Source organism: Gopherus evgoodei, chromosome 10 (assembly GCF_007399415.2).
Source record: "Gopherus evgoodei ecotype Sinaloan lineage chromosome 10, rGopEvg1_v1.p, whole genome shotgun sequence".
NCBI lineage: Eukaryota > Metazoa > Chordata > Testudines > Testudinidae > Gopherus > Gopherus evgoodei.
The window spans coordinates 66,288,838-66,306,391 of record NC_044331.1 but is presented as its reverse complement, the minus strand read 5'-3'; the positions used below and the strand labels follow the sequence as shown (position 1 = coordinate 66,306,391).

Sequence of the window (17,554 nt, the reverse complement as noted above, 5' to 3'; positions counted from 1 at the left end):
CTATGTATTATGTGATTGGGCCGCGGGCTGAGAATCACTGGTCTAGAGAGATTAGACACACGCACAGAACATAACATGAGGTTTAACTGGGGAAAATATAAGCAAACACATCTGGGGGGAAAACAGAGACTTTATGCTGCCTGAATAATAAAACTCGTAACTTCATAGAATGTGTGAATCATGGGAGATCATTATGCTACTAATCCCAGTCTCTTCTGCCCTAGACTCAGCACCTTTGAAAATTTACCCATTTAATTTCTTCATGTTCTCTGTCTGTAAAAAGGGAATAATGTATTTCCTTTCTCCACACTTTGTCTTGTCAATTTAGATTGCAAACTCTTTGGGACTTTCTCTTACTATGTGTTTATACAGTGTCTGGCATAGTAACCCCCTTGTGATAAATAAATAAATACAAAGAAATACAAAATTGTAACAAATAATAATGTAATGCACAATCTTGCACTGGCTTTAATTCTATTTGGGGGAAAACTGTTTATATTCCAGAATCAACAGTTAACATGCAAACATTGGGCCCAATCTTTCTCCAAGTGTAGTAAATGGCAAATCTAGAACAGGATCAGGCTAGTTAATTTGAGTGTTGTGCTGACATCCTTTGGTAATCCCAGTGCACCTGAAAATGAAGATGTCTTGATCTGTGGCAGTTTCAGGGACCAGTGTAGAACACAGATGTAGGAGGCACTGAGAAATTTGATAGGACAACCAAGGTTTTTTTAAAGTCTAATGACAAAACATTATTTTATAAAATACAGTTTGTCTCCCAAAATCCATAATAATAATAATACTCTTCTGAAAAGGACGTTGTCTTGTTTTGGTCTTTTGACAATATTATGAGCACCCTCAACAACATTCTCTCTCATGCTGGCAGTTGTGGAAGCACTACTCAGGTAGAAGAATGGAGGGGATACACTGATGGAAAGAAAGCTGCTAATATGTTATTGTTATATAATTATCATTTATATTTATATTATCATAATACCTAGGGGCCCATATTATGGGCCCATCCACACTGGGGTTCAACAGAGTTAGTTTCTAAACACTGGATAGGCTGCACAGATGGCAACCAACCATATTAGAACCATGTTTTAAAATGTATTCCACTTAGATGGACATATGTTTATGAAATTACTTTAAACATGGTTCCCAGTGTCTGTTTAAAGATTAGCGTAGGTAGGGCTTAAAACAGCTTCTAGCTCTTGAATAATAAAATACATAAGCTAGGAAATGAAAATGTTTTGTTGTTCATGATACAGTTAAAACCATGTTAATTTCAGCTTCATTGACATTACACAGAGAGAAAATCAATGTTGCCAAATTTTGAGAGAATAGAATAATAGAGGCACCAATTGTAAAGGAATCCAAGTAGGTAGACCCCTAAGGATGGGAAATATCTTCAGCTTTCAAAAAGTATGTTGCAAACAACAGCCCAATTTTGCAAAGATTCATACATGTGATTTTCCCACTGACTTCAATGAGAATATTCAGAGTGTGTAAAATTAAACAGATGCCTAAATATTGCAGAATCAGGACAGATCCTCATAAGAATTGAGTGCCTGGAATATGAGCTCGGGACCAAGCATTGAGGGATCAATCCTGTATTCCTTGCCATCCAATACTACCTTTGAAGTCAATGGAAGTTTAGCCTACAAATTACAGAATCAGGCACAAACAACAAATTTTAAAATATAAAACTAAAATCCATTATAAAATTATTCAATAGTGTCCTTTTAAATTACAATAAATGTTCTCTTTCAAAAAAAACAGTAGAGCATAGCAATAAAACCTTGACACATTTCTGTACTTAATGACTTAAAGAAAAGAATTCAAGCTTTTAAATGTTTGATAAAAATCTGCTAAAGACAATACTTTCAGCCTATGGGACAAATCTCTTTTCTTTTTTTGGATTAAGTTATTATTTCAATTTAAACAATTCTAAATGCTCTACTCTGAGCGAGCACTTGACATTGTCTGCACAAGCTTTGAATGTTATGATTACTTTTGCTAAATGCTGGATTAACTGCTCCAGGGGATCTGATACATGGACAGCAAGTGTCACCTTCCCCAGCCAATGTGGGGCAAAATATGGACAGGAAGCAACCATCTGCGGGTTGAAAGGGATAGTTCAGTGTCTTGTTTCCCATTTAATCATAGGTACATAAGACTAGAAAAGATCATCTGGATCACTGAGCCCACTTCCTTGTTATTGCAGGCGACCCCCTATAAACCACCTTATAAATCTATCAAACTCCATCTTTAAACTAATTAGATCAGGGGTCAGCAATCTTTCAGAAGTCGTGTGCCGAGTCTTCATTTATTCACTCTAATTTAAAGTTTTGCATGCCAGAAACCATTTTAACGTTTTTAGGTCTCTTTCTCTAAGTCTATAACTAAACTATTGTTGTATGTAAAGTAATTAAGGTTTTAAAAATGTTTAAGAAGCTTCACTTAAAATTAATTTAAAACGCAGAGCCCCCCTGGACTGGTGGCCAGGACCCGGGCAGTGTGAGTGCCACTGCAAATCAGCTCATGTGCTGCCTTTGGCATGCGGGCCATAGGTTGCCCCCTGAAATTGATTAATCCTGGCATCCTCTGGGAATAGCAAGGATGGTACAGATTAATGCCGACTGCGACAATGACAGTTTGTGCACTGACAAATTCATTGCGCACACACCTCTCAGCAGCAACGGGTTCCCTGCAGGCTCACCCTAGGCTGCGCGCCGTGGCGATACGAATACCTGTCTCCCGACCAGCAGCAGCCCCTCAGTCTTGGAGAGATTTACGACAATCCCTGCAGCCCTTCGCCCCGTTAGTCTCACTGCCACTGCCACACCCACCCTCCCTGCCGGGGCTAGATTCGAACCGGCACCTGCACGGGGCGCTATAGAGCTTTTCCCTGCTACCAGCCTGGTCCTGGGCGCGGTGCACTGCAGAAGCGTTGCGCATGCTCAAGCATCCTCTCTTAGGTGCCACTCGCCTCTGGAATGTTCCATTGTCTAAAAAGAGGGGAGCAGACAATCAGAAGTGAAGGGGTTACTTTTGGTGTTGAAGACGGAGGTCAGTTCTTCCCGCATTTAGCTTGCTGGCATAGCAGCTTGTTTCCGGGTCCGTTGAATGGCGGCTGCCCGGTCTGCTTGTTGTTCCAGCCCTGTATTCTCCCAGATTGGTACATCCCACTTCTGTCACAGACGACTACGGGTGCTTGGAAGGCCCTGTTCTCTCCGTCCCCTAGGCGAGCGCGTTCCCTTCCTTTTCCCTCAGCTGGTCTCGTCAGCGCTGCCAGCGTGGAGCCGGCTGGCCGGCCGAGAAGCCGGAAGTGCGCGGAGGGGAGGAGTCGCACCCAAGAACTCGCCTGGCCATGGAGCGCTCCCTGGAGAAGGTCCGTGGGTGCGGGAGGGGGCATGAGCAATGGCTGCGGGTGCCGACGCAAGGGGGCGCTGAGGGACGAGGGGGAGAAGCCTTGAGGGTGTGTCTAGTGTGAAGGGGCAAGAGGGTGCCTGATACAAGGGGGGGAGGGAGACTGGGGGCCAGCCTGTTACGAGGTGAGCGGAGGCAGGTAGGGGGGAGCCGGTCTGACACAAGGTGGGGGAGGGGCGGGGCTGACATAAGGAGGGAAGGGAGATGCGGGGACCGGGCTGATACAAGAGGGGGCAGGGAAGGGAGGCTGGGGGGCGGGGTAGTGTTTTGCTAGTGAAGAGCTTATCCTCCCAAGGAGGATATACTGCCCTGCTAAGAGGGAGTCAGTGCGTAGTGAAAGTGCCTGGTAGGTAAGGGGCGGGGTGGGGGAGTCCTACCGCTTTTAGAGGATTATCTTGTAAGCCACAGAAAAACATCCCCTCCTTGACTGAGAAGCCATGGAGCGTTCGGAGCTAGGGTGTGCAGGTTTATGGTGAAGGATGGGGAGAAAGGAGAGTGAGGATCCCCCCCCCTCCATTGCCTCCTTGTAACTAAATATAAATTAAATAATGTATTTACAAGCAAGAAGCCAGGGCTCATCTTTCATTCGCCCCTCAACAGTGTATGTTTGAAGAAGAGGGGATTAATTGGGTGACTGTTCAGTGTTTTGTTGTTCTGTGTGTCAGATGATCTGATGACACAGGGCCCTTTATGGTGTCCCAGAGCTACCCAGCCCTTCTCAATGGATAAAGGGTGAGTGACATTGGTTTAGGCATACTCTAGAACAATGGCTCTCAACCTTTCCAGACTACTGTACCCTTTTCAGGAATTTGATTTGTCTTGTGTACCCCAAGTTTAACCTCACTTAAAAACTACTTGCTTACAAAATCAGACATAAAAATACAAAAATGTCACAGCCCACTATTACTGAGAAATTGTTTACTTTCTCAGTTTTACCATATAATTATAAAATAAATCAATTGGAATATAAATGTACTTACATTTCAGTGTATAGTACATAGAGCAGTATAAACGAATCATTGTCTGTATGAAATTTTAGTTTATACTGGCTTTACTAATTGTTTTTATGTAGCCTGTTGTAAAACTAGACAAATAACTAGATGCATTGATGTACCCCCTGGAAGACCTTTGCATACATCCATAGGTACACATGCTCCTGGTTGAGAACCACTGCTGTAGAAGGGACCACCTCAAACAAGGGGAAATCATCACATACTCCCACAAACCAATGGAAAATATCAGGAAACTTACCTGGAGATCATGTAAGAAACTCCAAAATGTACTGGTCTCTCAAATATCCTGAGTCTAGTGCCATTGCAAACAACTTTGGTATGAGCAGTCAGTTCATGTCACAAAGCATTGAGTCACAGACAAAACAAAAAACAGTTTCCAGCCATGCTTCTTAGAGCTCAAAACACTTGTGAATCTGCTTATGTTTTGAGATACCTTTCACTATTCTTCTCCCTTTGGGAATATATCTGTGTGTGCACTTAAAAAGAGGTGAAGCTTATTTCCTGAGAATATTGGTTTTGAAGAACAGGATAGTGGCAGGAATGTTAGTTAATCCCTTTCTCCTCGTGCACTTGATGTGATGGTTTTTTCCTTTTCATGCTTCCTGTTCTGCTGTCCTACACACTGAACACACAAGTGTGAACCCTGAAAAGCCCACAAGTCACTGTTAGAAAATTCTGTGCCCTCTGTCACAGTCTTTAAGTGGGTTCACCAAAATAAACCAGAGAGCAGGGCCAGCATTAGACTCGCTGGGGCTCAGGGCAGAAAGCTGAAGCCCAAGCTGCACAAACTTAGCTTTGTGGAGCCCTATGTGGTGTGGGGCCACAGGCAGTTTCTCCATTTGCTACTCCCTAATGCCAGCCCTGGCTTTTAATCTACTGGGTATGCAGAAAAGCAGTTGTGGCACAGGTGAGCCATGGAGATTTTTATAGCATGTTGGGGGAGGTGGGCTCAGAAAGAAAAAGGTTGAGAACCCCTGCTCTAGACCAGTGGTTTTCAAACTGAATCACGACCCAATTCTGGAATGGAAGAGACTGGATCGCAGCAGCTCTGGTCAGCACCGCCAACCGGGCTGTTAAAAGTCCCATCGTTGGTGCTGCCTGGCTAAGGCAGGCTAGTCCCTTCCTGTTCCGACACCTAGCTGTGCCTCGGAAGCGGCCAGCAGCAGGTCCAGCTCCTGGGGGACAAGAGGGGGGATGATATAGGGCTCTGCATGTTGCTCCCACCCCGAGGTGGGGGGAACACGGTGTCTGCGGGCAAGAGCTGTGCAGAGCTGCTTGTGTACCTCCGCCTAGGAGCTGGACCTGCTGCTGGCTGCTTCTGGGGCATAGTGTGGTCTGCAGTGCCAGGACAGGTAGGTAGCTTGCCTTTGCACCCATGCTGCGCCACTGACTGGGAGCCACCTGAGGTAACCCCTCACCCCAATCCCCTGCCCCAGCCCTGATCCCCCCCAAATGTGGAGCCCCTTCCTGCACCCCAAACCCTTCATCCCTGGCCCCACCCCAGAGCCTGCACCCCCAGACCAGAGCCCTGACCCCATCCTCTACCCTAACCCCCTGCCACAGCCCTGGGGCCCCCCCAAAACCCGAAGCCCCCTCCTGCACCTCAAACCCCTCATCACCAGCCCCACCTCAGAGCCGGCACCCAGAGCCTGACCCCCTCCCACACCCCAATCCCCTGTCCCAGCCCAGAGCCCCCTTTCATACCTTGAACCCCTCATTCCCACCCCTACCCCACAGCCCTCACTCACCACAGCACCCCAACCATCTACCCCAGCCCTGAGCCCCTCCCATCCCCCAACCTCCCCATCCCCAGCTCCATTGGATCACAGGCATCAACAATTTTCGTCAACTGGGTCAACCAGGAAAAAAGTTTGAAAATCACTGCTCTAGAAAACTACTACAGAGTAACACTCATGGTAGCATGGTACACCATTGAAATACAGCAGGTGCATGTAGAACAGGTCTCCTGCTACCATTCAAGTCACAAGGGAGTAATTGTATTACTTGTTTAACCAGATGTCGTCTTATCATTGATTGATATTTATCACCAGTTTTTGCATAACTTTATTAAGAATATTATATATTTTACATGTGGTTAAGAAAAGTGTAGGCAGTTTTTCTACTGCTACGTAACATATACTGTATACACAACACAGTAACTTTGATACTTTAGTTTTATAGCTTGTTTGGGTATCAGCTAGGTGAGTAAGGTAGTGAAAGCCAAAACATATATTTGTGGTGTTTGCTTAGTGTTCATTTTCCACAATTTGACTATATTTTAAAATCTGTTGAGGAGAGTAATATTGTGAAGGTTATGTGGTAGGCCTGGAGAGCTCAACATGTTTATTCCAAAGTGCCAACAAAAATTACAACACTTGATCCTGGTTCTAAAGGATTCAAACTGCTTGAGTGAGGTTTAATTACAGTTAGTAGTTCATAATGCCATCTACTTTCTGCCTATGGCTAGTTGACTGCATAGTAAACTATGCAGTTATTTAAAGAATGTGCCACATTATGACAGGAGTGTTCTTCACATCTTGTAAAGTCAATATCCTAAATTACTGCCAAACTAATGGAAAACTTCTTTTTTACCTTATTTATTATGCTACCACAGTAGAGCCATAAAAAACATAGTTTTGGGGTTAAATGTTAAAGGCTGCCATAAAGATGGTTAGAGTTTCTTCTGTATTTGTTTTTAACCTAAGGACTTGTCTCTACTGAGAGAAAGCACCATGTTAGAAAAAGTATGAGCTAAGATGTGAAAAAATTATCTAAGTTAACTCCTTATGGAGGACCCTATAATTAATCAGGACCAGTTAGTTCATTTTTAAACATAACCATCTGTACCCACATTAGGTTCAAAATCATGTTTAATAATGTGTTAACACAATGTGGGTTGTGTTTTTTCAGAATACATGAGGTTTAGGAGAGTAATGCTCAGATCCTGTAAAGAATTAAGCTTGTGCTTAATTATAAGCACAAGACTATTCCGAAACCCTTCTGAAAACTTTCCATTATATAGGTAAAAAAAATTAGATCGATATGGAGAGTCATACTCCACACTCCTCCTTTTGCATACCTTGTTTTCTTTTGTTGTTTTTTGCATGGTGAAAGCCCTGCACTCTATTATGTGATAAAATTTTGTTTTGCCTGGCTTAAAACTTGCTGCTCCTCTTGGAAAACTTCCCAGTGGCGAGATAGGTAGAGAAGTCAGAAAATGGTGGATGAACAAGTTGTGTGTGCTTTCTTTAGATGTAATGGTAAATAGTTGTTAAAAACATATTGGAGCTGGCCAAAAAAAACTTCGCAATTTGTTGATGAAAGACACATTTTCTACTGTAAATTTTCACCAGAAAGTATTCAGTTATTTGACCATCACTCACATATATAATATGGTAGTACTTATAGGCCCAGTCTTGTTTGTGCAGGGTACTGTACAAACACAGATGAACGTCAGAGGCCAGATGAACAAACGTTTAAGAACTGCAGAAATTGTCCGGTGGTGCTGCATGGGAGATCAATACAGAGTAGAGCCTCAGACACAATGTGTAGAACAAGACAAATGGACTTTTGGGGTGAAGAAATTCCCAGGAAAGCTGGAGGATTCTTTTGTTCTATTGTATGACACATTTCCTGAAAGATTTGCTGTTTGGAACCTCACAAGAAGTTGGGGTTAAACTTAGAAACATGCAGTGGGTTTACAAAATAGTCTGACTAACACAAATTAGTAACTTTTTTCATTTGTACCTTGATTTTTCCAACATTTTCCTCAAAATTTACCTTGCTAAAACTTCAGTCGTGACTGGTACACAAGTGGCCAGGTGCCTCTTGTGGGATTTTCACCTTCCTTTGTAGCTTCAGAGTAGGTGGCTCAGTAGTCTGTTACTATATGGCAATGTCTGTGTTTAGAATTGCTCATTGTTTCCCTAAACATGGAAAATGTATTTTGGTTCCATGTCCATCCTGTGACTTTTGACTCTTCTGTTGTTCCTGTTATCACGACAATATCCTGGTAACTTTTGCTGAAAACTTATGATCACAGACTTGTGGGTAGGAAAATAATAGGGACCAAAAAAACTCAAAATACACATATAAGTAAAAGCAAAAAAAAAGTGTGAATGATCTCTAATTGTGAAGTAGATAGATTGGTTGTCTTCCCTTTCCTACCCCCTCTCCCATTTCCCTGCAAGCTATTTTTCATGTACCTGCTTTGGTTGCAAACTTGACTTGGTCTAGTGAATAAACCTTCAGGATACTATGACTTTAACACTGATCTGTTTCTCAGCTATAAACAAAGCATCATTGATGATAAAACAGAGAGTAACAATTTGCAAACAAGGCATTTCTGAAGAGAAAATAACATTATTTAATTAAAATAAATACAAATACACTATATGTGTCACAGATTATGATGAATTTTTTTTGGAAGCATTTACAATACTACAACTTGTTCTTACAAACTATTCCTTTATGAATATAGATGTTTTTATGAGTTGTGTTGAGCAGTTCTAGGTGGAAACTAGATTCTGCTGGCCTGTCTAAAACTGTACTAGGAACGTAAAATGAAAAAAGTGAACAAAAATGAGAGATTGGCTTGACACACCATGATTGTTTTTCACAAAGCTTAAGTCTCATCCCAATTAGAAAATAAGATCTCTCACACTTCAGCTGTTGCCAAGGGTTTGAGGCACTGGCTGCACAGCTGGAAACAGTGTAAAGCCTTAAAGGAAGGCCAAAGCAGGATGTCTTTGCAGGAAATGCAGACATAAACAAAAACTGGATTATTGAAGCAGATAATGGGATGATTATGATTTGAAGGAAACAAATGATAAAAGGCGAAATAGGCTATGAACTCTCTATATTTTGGTGGACTGGAGGAGGAGGGAGGCTCCAAACTGTTAAAATCCCTGTTGAGGGAAATGGTAGTTGATGAGCTGTATGCTTTCAAGCTTCAGTGCTGTTTGTTATAACCCAAACAACTAGAGATACAGAGACCTAGTATGATCAAAGTAAAATGCCTCTGATTCAAGGGTAAGGAATTTGGGCTGAAAATAACAGGATTTTCAGGTAGTGTGATCTGAAAGGAGAATCCCATTTTGACTTTGCCCCTAATAGCTATGATGAGACATAGAATGAGATCCGCATCTGTGTCTATGTGCACTCCATGTTTTTGTGACAGTAACAGCCATACTGGATGAGACCACTGGTCCATCTTGCCCAGTATCCTGTCTTCAAACAGTGGCCAATGCCAGGTGCTTCAGAGGGAATGAACAGAACAGGCAATCAAGTGATCCACCCCGTTGTCCAGTCCCAGCTTCTGGCAATCAGAGGGTTAGGGACATCCAGAGCGTGGAGTGGGTCCCTGACCATTTTGGCTAATAGATATTGACTGACCTATCCTCCATGAACTTAACTAATTTTTTTTTTAAAGCCCATTACATTTATGGCATTCACAACATCTCCTGGCAGTGAGTTCCACAGGCTGATTGTGCATTGTGTGAAGAAGTGCGTCTTTTTGTTTAGTAGGCAACAGGTTGAAAACAATTTCAGTGGGTGACTTCTATTTCTTGTGTAATGTAGAGGGGGAAATAACCCTTCCCTATTTGCTTTGGCCATACCATTAATGATTTTATAGACGGCTATCATAATCCCCCATAGTTGTCTCTCTTTCAGGCTGAATAGTCAGTCTTTTTTTAATCTCTCCTCATATGGAATCTGTTCCATACCACTAACCATTTTTGTTTCCCTTCTCTGCACCTTTTCCAATTCTACTAAATCTTTTTTGAGACGGCTCAAACAGAACTGTATGCATATTCAAGATGTGGGCGTACCATTGATTTTTATAGTGGCATTACGATATTTACTGTCTTATTATCTATCCCTTTACTAATGGTTCCTAACATTCTGTTAGCTTTGTTGATTGCTGCTGCTCATTGAGCAGTGGTCTACTCTGTTCATTCCTATATATTTTGTTCTCTGGTATTACCACATCCCATTTATCCTCATGTCACCAAGCTTTAGGGATGCCTATTATGTAAATATCCTCATTTAATGCCAGGCACTATAAACTTTTAGCATTTGTATATAAGCACTTGCAGGGCGAGCTTTATGAAGGGCGGGGGCCCGATTTGAATACCTGGCGGCGGTCCAGGGCTTCGGCAGCACTTCAGCGGTGGGAGATCTGCTCCGGGTCTTCCATGGCACCGAAGGACACCCCTCTCCCCCGCCATTGAAATGCCGCCGAAGACCCCTGGAGCAGACCCCTCACCACCAAAAATGCCGCCGAAGACCCGAACTGCTGCCAGGCTAAGTAAATAAATAAATAAATAATTTTTTTTTAAAAAAAATTAATTAATTAATTTAAAAGGCGCCTAAGGCGTGGGGCCCAATTCCGGGGAATCAGGCGAATCAGCCTAAAGCCGGCCCTGAGCACTTGTACATTTTGTCAATCTGCGTTCATATTATAGTTGTATGGGACTTTTACATTTGCCTATTGATTACTAGCTCATACCTGTACTTTATCAACTTCTTTCCTATCCCCTTCACAAGGATATAGAGTTCCCCCTTCAATAAATTGATCCCTGAGGGATGGCAGCACTCTAACCATGTGCTCCTCCACACCTGTCAACACTTCTGCCAGCCCTTAGTTTAAAAGATCTTCTACAACCTTTTTAATTTTACATGCCAGCAGTCTGGTTCTGTTTTGATTTAAGTAGAGCCCATCCTTACTGTACAGGATGACTTTCTCTTCCATCAGAGGACCCTGAAGCACTTTACAAACAGTAATTAAGATCCCTGTGAGATAAATATTATTATTCCCATTTTATGTATGGGGAAGGTGAGGAACAGAAATGCCTTGCACAAGGTCACACATGAAATTAGTGGAAAGAAACTCTGACTTTAGTGGGCTTTGGATGAAGCCTGTAGTCAATCTGTGTCGAACTAAAGAAAAGAGCCCATGTTGGGCTTACTTCCAGTCCCATTCTCTGTTAGAGGACATGCTCGCCCATGTTGGAGAATGCGGATAAGGAATGTCATCACTGGATGTGGTTTCAGTGTCATTGGTAGGGAATTATGCTTGATTTTTCTGAATCATAATTGACTAACTTTCTTTCATTTTTAATTTAAGTTTTGTATTGTTAAAATCACGTACCTTAAATATACTTTGAAAAGTTCAGAAAATAAATATTTCTTATCCAGTTAGCAATCAAAATAAGCAATAGGGGATTTTAGTTCACAATGAAGTCCACTTAAAAAATCAAAGGCTTTTTGGCTTTTATGACATCTCATGTAACTTAGAATAACTTTATTTCACGATGACAGAAAAGTGGCTGGAGCAAACATAAGACTTCACCGGCTACATAATCTACTAGTTGTACTGGCAAAAGGCTTGCATATATGATAGCTATAGTTGAAAAAAAGACAATGTGTTTGTGTGTAGGTGGAAAGGTAAACATTGCTAAGTTTTTACTTAACACATAATTGCAGCAGAGAATTTGTGAGCTCTTTTGTTTGTTTATAGTTCAGTATCACAATGGCTGTTACAGATCATTCCACGAATGTCACCATTCAGGACAGATCTGTTCAGATATTTTGCATGCAATGCCAGAAAAAGATTTCTAAGGTTGTTTAACACAAATTATTTCCTTTCAGTGAGGTGTTTTTAATGTTTTCTGAATACCACTCAGGCTTTCATGACTCCAATATATAGGCTTCTATAATCAATAATATTCTTCAGTCAGTTACTCTGCATAAATATTCACTTATGGATTTGGAAGTTATTTTATTTAAGTGTGCGAGATCGCTGCAAAAGTTTTTGGATTTGGTGCAAGGAATGCTATGAAAACATCAGTGGAGCTGCATGGACGTTTTCCTAGTAAATATAAATAGCATAACTGGATTCAGTTTTTGTTTCTCTATAGTGACTCTTATGTCCATCCATTAATGTTATCTTAAAAACTTGACTACAAATCAACAGTCTGATGTTTTGAATGTCAATCTATAATTATGTGTCAGTTGCTATTTCCATGATAAAATTTTTGGAGCTTTCATTTCATTTTTATAGGTGTGGAGTCTTCTACCCACTCCACCATTATCACTCCTTGCCTCCACATACATGGGTTAAATACATCTCTAAATATTGTCATAAAAGTAGTCTTTAAAATGAGATAACTGTAAACTGAATTTTTTCTGAGTTAGTCCTTGAGAAGGAAATGGCATACAATACATACAAATTAATATTCCATCCATCTTTTGCAGTAATAAACATGCCTGCATTCTGTTCTCCTTCCCCCACCCAAGTGTGCCAGTATTAGTGATGATGGCAAGCACGTACAAGCCAGTGGGAGTACTGTTTCTCAGCTACTGTAGCAAAAGAGTAAGAGTCAGTATATCCCTACAGTACTATTAGTACAAGGTGTTTGTTGTTGGTTGAGTTTTTTTATTTTTTTTTTAATATCGCTAGATAAAAATGGTGCACAAAAATGTTGAAGGCTAAACTACTTCTGAGGTGGAAGCTTTGAGCTCAAGACCAATTCTGTGAAGGTGGACTAAATCTCAGTTTTTAGATGATACAGCTTTTGCCTATTTTTGGGAAGGTGGGGATGGGGGTTGATAAGTTTGGTCTGCAGAGGAAAAGAGAGAGCCCCTGTAACAGGATCTCCCCAAGCTCAGCATCAAAACCTGTCTCTGCCTCAGTTTCCCAGCTCAGGTAGTTTGGCTGGCTGGCTGGCTGCTTCAGTGAAGTTTTCACCAGTATCAGTGTTTCCTTTCCTTTTCCCAGGGATGCATATATGGTTCAAAAAGAAACACAGCTTGGCATCAATCAGAACAGGTCCTGCCACCTGGCTAGTCCTCGGCCTCTGCCTAAGAGGGCTTCTGCTGCAGCTAGCTGGTGTGGGAAGCCCCTTTTCAGCACCTTTTTCTGACCCAGAGTCTCCTGCAAGAGCTTCCCCAATCCCATTCATAATTAAGCTGTGTGTGTTGGCCTTTTATCTCATCAGGCTGTAGGCAGTTGGCTAGTCACAGGTAGGGACTATAATCCTAAGAAACTTGGGCTATGTTTACTTTGCAGCTTGGAGAGAGCCTCCCAGCCCAGATAAACTGATTTATGGTAGTTGGGCTCATGCTTGTGCACTTAAAAATAGCTGTGTGGACTTTGCAGCACTGGTGGAGCTTGTTTGGCTATCCCAAGTCTCTGCTGGTGCTTTAAGGTCCACACAGCTATTTTCAGCATGCTAGTGCAAATCTGTTTGCGTTGGCTGGGAAGTTCTCACAGTTGCAGGGTACATGTATCCTTAAAGGGCCTTTACACTCTGTGACATGCCCTTCCACAAACATCCATTGTAGGCTAATTCATGCAACAAGTTCAGGCTATTTAGAGACTATTTGCCTATCCTGGTAGGAGGAAGAGTATAATTACAACTGTAGGAGGATGAGACCACTCTGGCAGTACTACTAGTCTTGGTTGGACCAGATGAAGATGTAACAAGTTCTTAGCCTTTGTCAACTAGAGGGAAAATCTCCTACATAAATCAGCATTGAAAATCAGGTTAAGAGTATATCATGTTAAAAAATGCAAGGAAATAGAGTTAAGGTTGTTAGTCTGTTTTGAAAATTAGGGTAGTATAGAGGCACATACTATAATCTTTCAGATTTGTGTTGTAAGGCTTTTGAGCCGTAGTGTGAACTTAAGGACAGCGTGACAGCCTTAAATTGAAACTTCCTTTCTCTTTACAGTTGTTAAAATTAATATAAAAGTTTAGCCTCTTGTTTTTGACTGCCCCTATAATTGATAGCTTAAGCATGTTTAAGGGCCTCTCAGTTTAACTCTCAAACTAAATATAGGAATAAGATGACATTGCAGTGTATGTAATTTTTTTTTTCCTGAAGTTGAAGTGAAACACTACAGTCAGGTTTTCAGTCTCTTACCAAAACTTTTAGTATTTGGGATCTTCGGAGAATGAAAGTTTCCTTTTGCTAGGGATGACATTCGTATATCCAGTGTTGTCTCTGATTCCCCTATTCCTTCTTCATGTTGCTCTGAACCCCTCGCTGTTGTATCATTAGTTTTTGGTGAGGGTGAGAGCCTGTGTATCTGAAACTAAGCTGAATTTGTCACTCTAGTTTCTGTCCCAGATTTTGCAGAAATTTTCTGATGCATACCCCTTATCAGGATTTTTCAACAGGATTTTGTATAAATTCTACATATAGACACTTTTTTGTAAATTATATGATCTTGCAAAGGCTTATATTTTAACTTTACATACACAGGTTCATGGAAGTTGTAAGTGAGAGGTTCCTGGGGCTACAGAATGACTGTCAATAATAGCTACAGTTGAGACTGAAGGATACCACAGAGATGAATTTGCAGATCCAAGCTATATATAGTGGGCCTGATTTGACCACCATGAACTTTCCTGAAGTTTTTTCAATCTGGATTTCAAACTAGCCTCCTCCCTCTGCTGCCTCTTCTTGCTCTACTCCTTACTCCCCACCCCAAAAGACACAACCTGCAAATTTAAGTGTTTGGAATGAGTTTTGGTTTGCTTGTTGAAGAGAGGTTTGAATCTAGAGGTTTGCTCTGGATCTATCTGTAATAAAATCCATGTTGCTATCCAGTATATTTTTTTACTTCAATACACAAATATTTATTAATTTAGTATATTTTGAGCTGAAGATTCAGTACTTGATATTTGTTACCGGTATGTAACTTTAAACTTGAGCTTATTCTGAGTGGTAAAAGCAACTGTGGGAGTACTTAGTGGCATTTAGGATTACCTTTCTTTTTTTTTTTCTCTCCCCCAATAATAGATGGTTGACCCTACCTTAGCAGAAATGGGAAAGAATCTTAATGAGGCCATGAAGATGCTAGAAGATAATCAAAGGTATCTACAAAGAATAATGGCTGGAAGAACAGCAGATATATGTTACACATGTAGATACTGATGCCAATGTTTTCAAGCAAGTGGAATGTTGTTTTTTTTTCTACTAATTCTAGGACCGATCATTATCAGATATTTGTACTTAATTTCTGCCATATTCAAATCAAGAATGTTTCTTGACTGAGGGTGTTTGTTGTTAATGAATATTTGCAGGGCCAATCCAATACATATTTTGTAGCATTCAGTCTAAATCCAACCAGGACACATTTTCTAAAGGCTTTGACTTGCTCTTAGCATGTGAATCATGGCTTCACAAGTAACTTTTACTTCCATCTCACGTGATCTGCTGATAAAGGTTTTTACCAGCCTTATAAAGCATAGTCTTTTTAATTTTTTTCTTCTTAATCAAAGGAAAGTCAAATCAACAACTCTTTTTAATGCCATCCTTAATTAAATCTTATGTTAGGCTTGTTGATCTATTCAAACTGTATTCAGTGATTTTTGTCTCTTGTGAACATGCAAATGTATTTTTGAGCGTTGAACTGCACTAGGAATTTGTTGCTATGCAATAAAAAGTTAAAATGTAAGTAACTCTTTTTCTTGTGTGTTTAAATTAGAAAAATTGAGGAAGAAAATGAAAAGAAGTATGTAAGGAACGATATTCCTGGACCACTCCAGGGGAGGTAGGTGACAATGTATTCTTCATATTCAGTGTACAAACTCCAGGGGTGGCTCCAGCACCAGCACGCCAAGCGCGTGCCTAGGGTGGCAAGCAATGGGGGGCGCTCTGCCGGTCACCGCGAGGGTGGCAGGCAGGTTGCCTTCAGCGGCATCCCTGCAGAGGGTCCACTGGTCCCGCGGCTTTGGCGGACCTCTCGCGGGCGTGCCGCCGAATCCGTGGGACCGGGGACCTCCCGCAGGCAAGCCACAGAAGGCAGCCTGCCTGCCATGCTTGGAGTGGCAAAATACCTAGAACTGCCCCTGACAAACTCTTAAGTAAAATGTTTGCTATAATTTTGCAAGGAACTTATATACTGTCATGAAAATTTACTTGTCCAGCCACAAAATCTTGTCTCCTGACTATGCCCACGATTGATATATTTTATTTATGGATCAAAAAAATTACTTACCCTTTGTGAGTAGGATTTTGTCTCACTGGTAGCTAATGAAGCATTAGTAGTTTGCAATGTTGTAGTTGTGTTGATCCCAGGATATTAGAGAGAAGGTAGGTGAGGTAATAATGTCTTGCATTGAACCAATTTCTGTTGGTGAAAGAGACAAGCTTTCAAGCTACACAGAGCTCTTCTTGAGTTCTGATAAAGCATTAGAGAAGATAATTTAATGGAGTTCTACGTCTTTATTATATAGCATAATTTTTATGTAGATTTACTTATAAATCTGAAATATTGCGTTCAATGAGTTTGAGATGCACATTCAGACAGGAAATTCATACTTGAGAATGATATTCCACACTATGTGAGGCACAAAGCACCATGTTTCGGAATATGGTTGGCCTTCACAGAAAACTATACATCACTCAGCATAACAAGCTGAAAGTTTACATGCTATGATTTGTGCATTAAATTGACTATTGCATCTGAAAAATAAGATTCAGGCTTGCATTGTCATAATCTTTCTTCTGCGAAATCATTCATGAGCCCAGACTAAGACTGCAGTTCAGTTTCCATTCTAATTTAACATGGGTTTAACAGCGAAGAATATTGTGAACACACAACTTGTTTTTATTTAAAAAAAACAACAACTTGTCTTTCATGGAAGTTAATGAAACTGGTATGAATCGATGAAGTTGAACAGACTTGTAAGAAGTTGGGAATGCTTTTTATTAGTATAACTGTTACCTCTTTCATACTTCCATTATTTTTCATTTTATTAATATAGGTTTTAATTTGATACTATTTCAAGTTGGGTTGGTGTGTGGTGGCTTTTATTTTTGCACTTCTAGCAGTTGTAAGGCAGCATAGTTCCAGAAATGGTTTCAAGAAACACTTTCTATTCACTAAAATAGATGTTTATAAGTAATCAGTGTATTTTAGAGATAATCATATTACTGAGAGATGTGCTCAACTTTGTGAGCTTGTGATTGGATCCTCTGAGTTTGGACATCCACTGACAATGTCTTCACCTGCAATCCAGCACTCCAGGGCTGTACGATTTCTTAGTCAAGCTTGTCAGTCCAAATCCTCAGATTTCAAGGGAGCCTCTATG

At 41.0% G+C, this 17,554-nt stretch overlaps 1 protein-coding gene and 1 long non-coding RNA gene across 3 annotated transcripts in view; one reads left to right on the top strand and one right to left on the bottom strand.

Annotated features, from left to right (window-relative positions):
* Positions 1-440: 440 nt before the first annotated feature.
* Positions 441-3,046, bottom strand: LOC115658888. 2 transcript variants are annotated; one of them, XR_004002397.1, is made up of 2 exons: positions 2,690-3,046; positions 441-2,119 (listed from the first exon to the last, which is right to left on the bottom strand). It is a non-coding gene; the product is annotated as an uncharacterized LOC115658888 (long non-coding RNA). The 2 variants fall into 2 exon arrangements; XR_004002398.1 differs by having other exon boundaries at positions 2,723-3,046.
* Positions 3,047-3,188: 142 nt separating this feature from the next.
* The window catches only part of PDXDC1 (pyridoxal dependent decarboxylase domain containing 1), a 46,239-nt gene continuing 31,873 nt past the window's right edge, over positions 3,189-17,554 (top strand). The window contains exons 1-3 of the mRNA XM_030578389.1: positions 3,189-3,394; positions 15,258-15,331; positions 15,946-16,011. Of these exons, the coding sequence (XP_030434249.1) occupies positions 3,374-3,394; positions 15,258-15,331; positions 15,946-16,011 (161 nt within the window). The 5' untranslated portion in view covers positions 3,189-3,373. The remainder of the gene's footprint in view (positions 3,395-15,257; positions 15,332-15,945; positions 16,012-17,554) is intronic.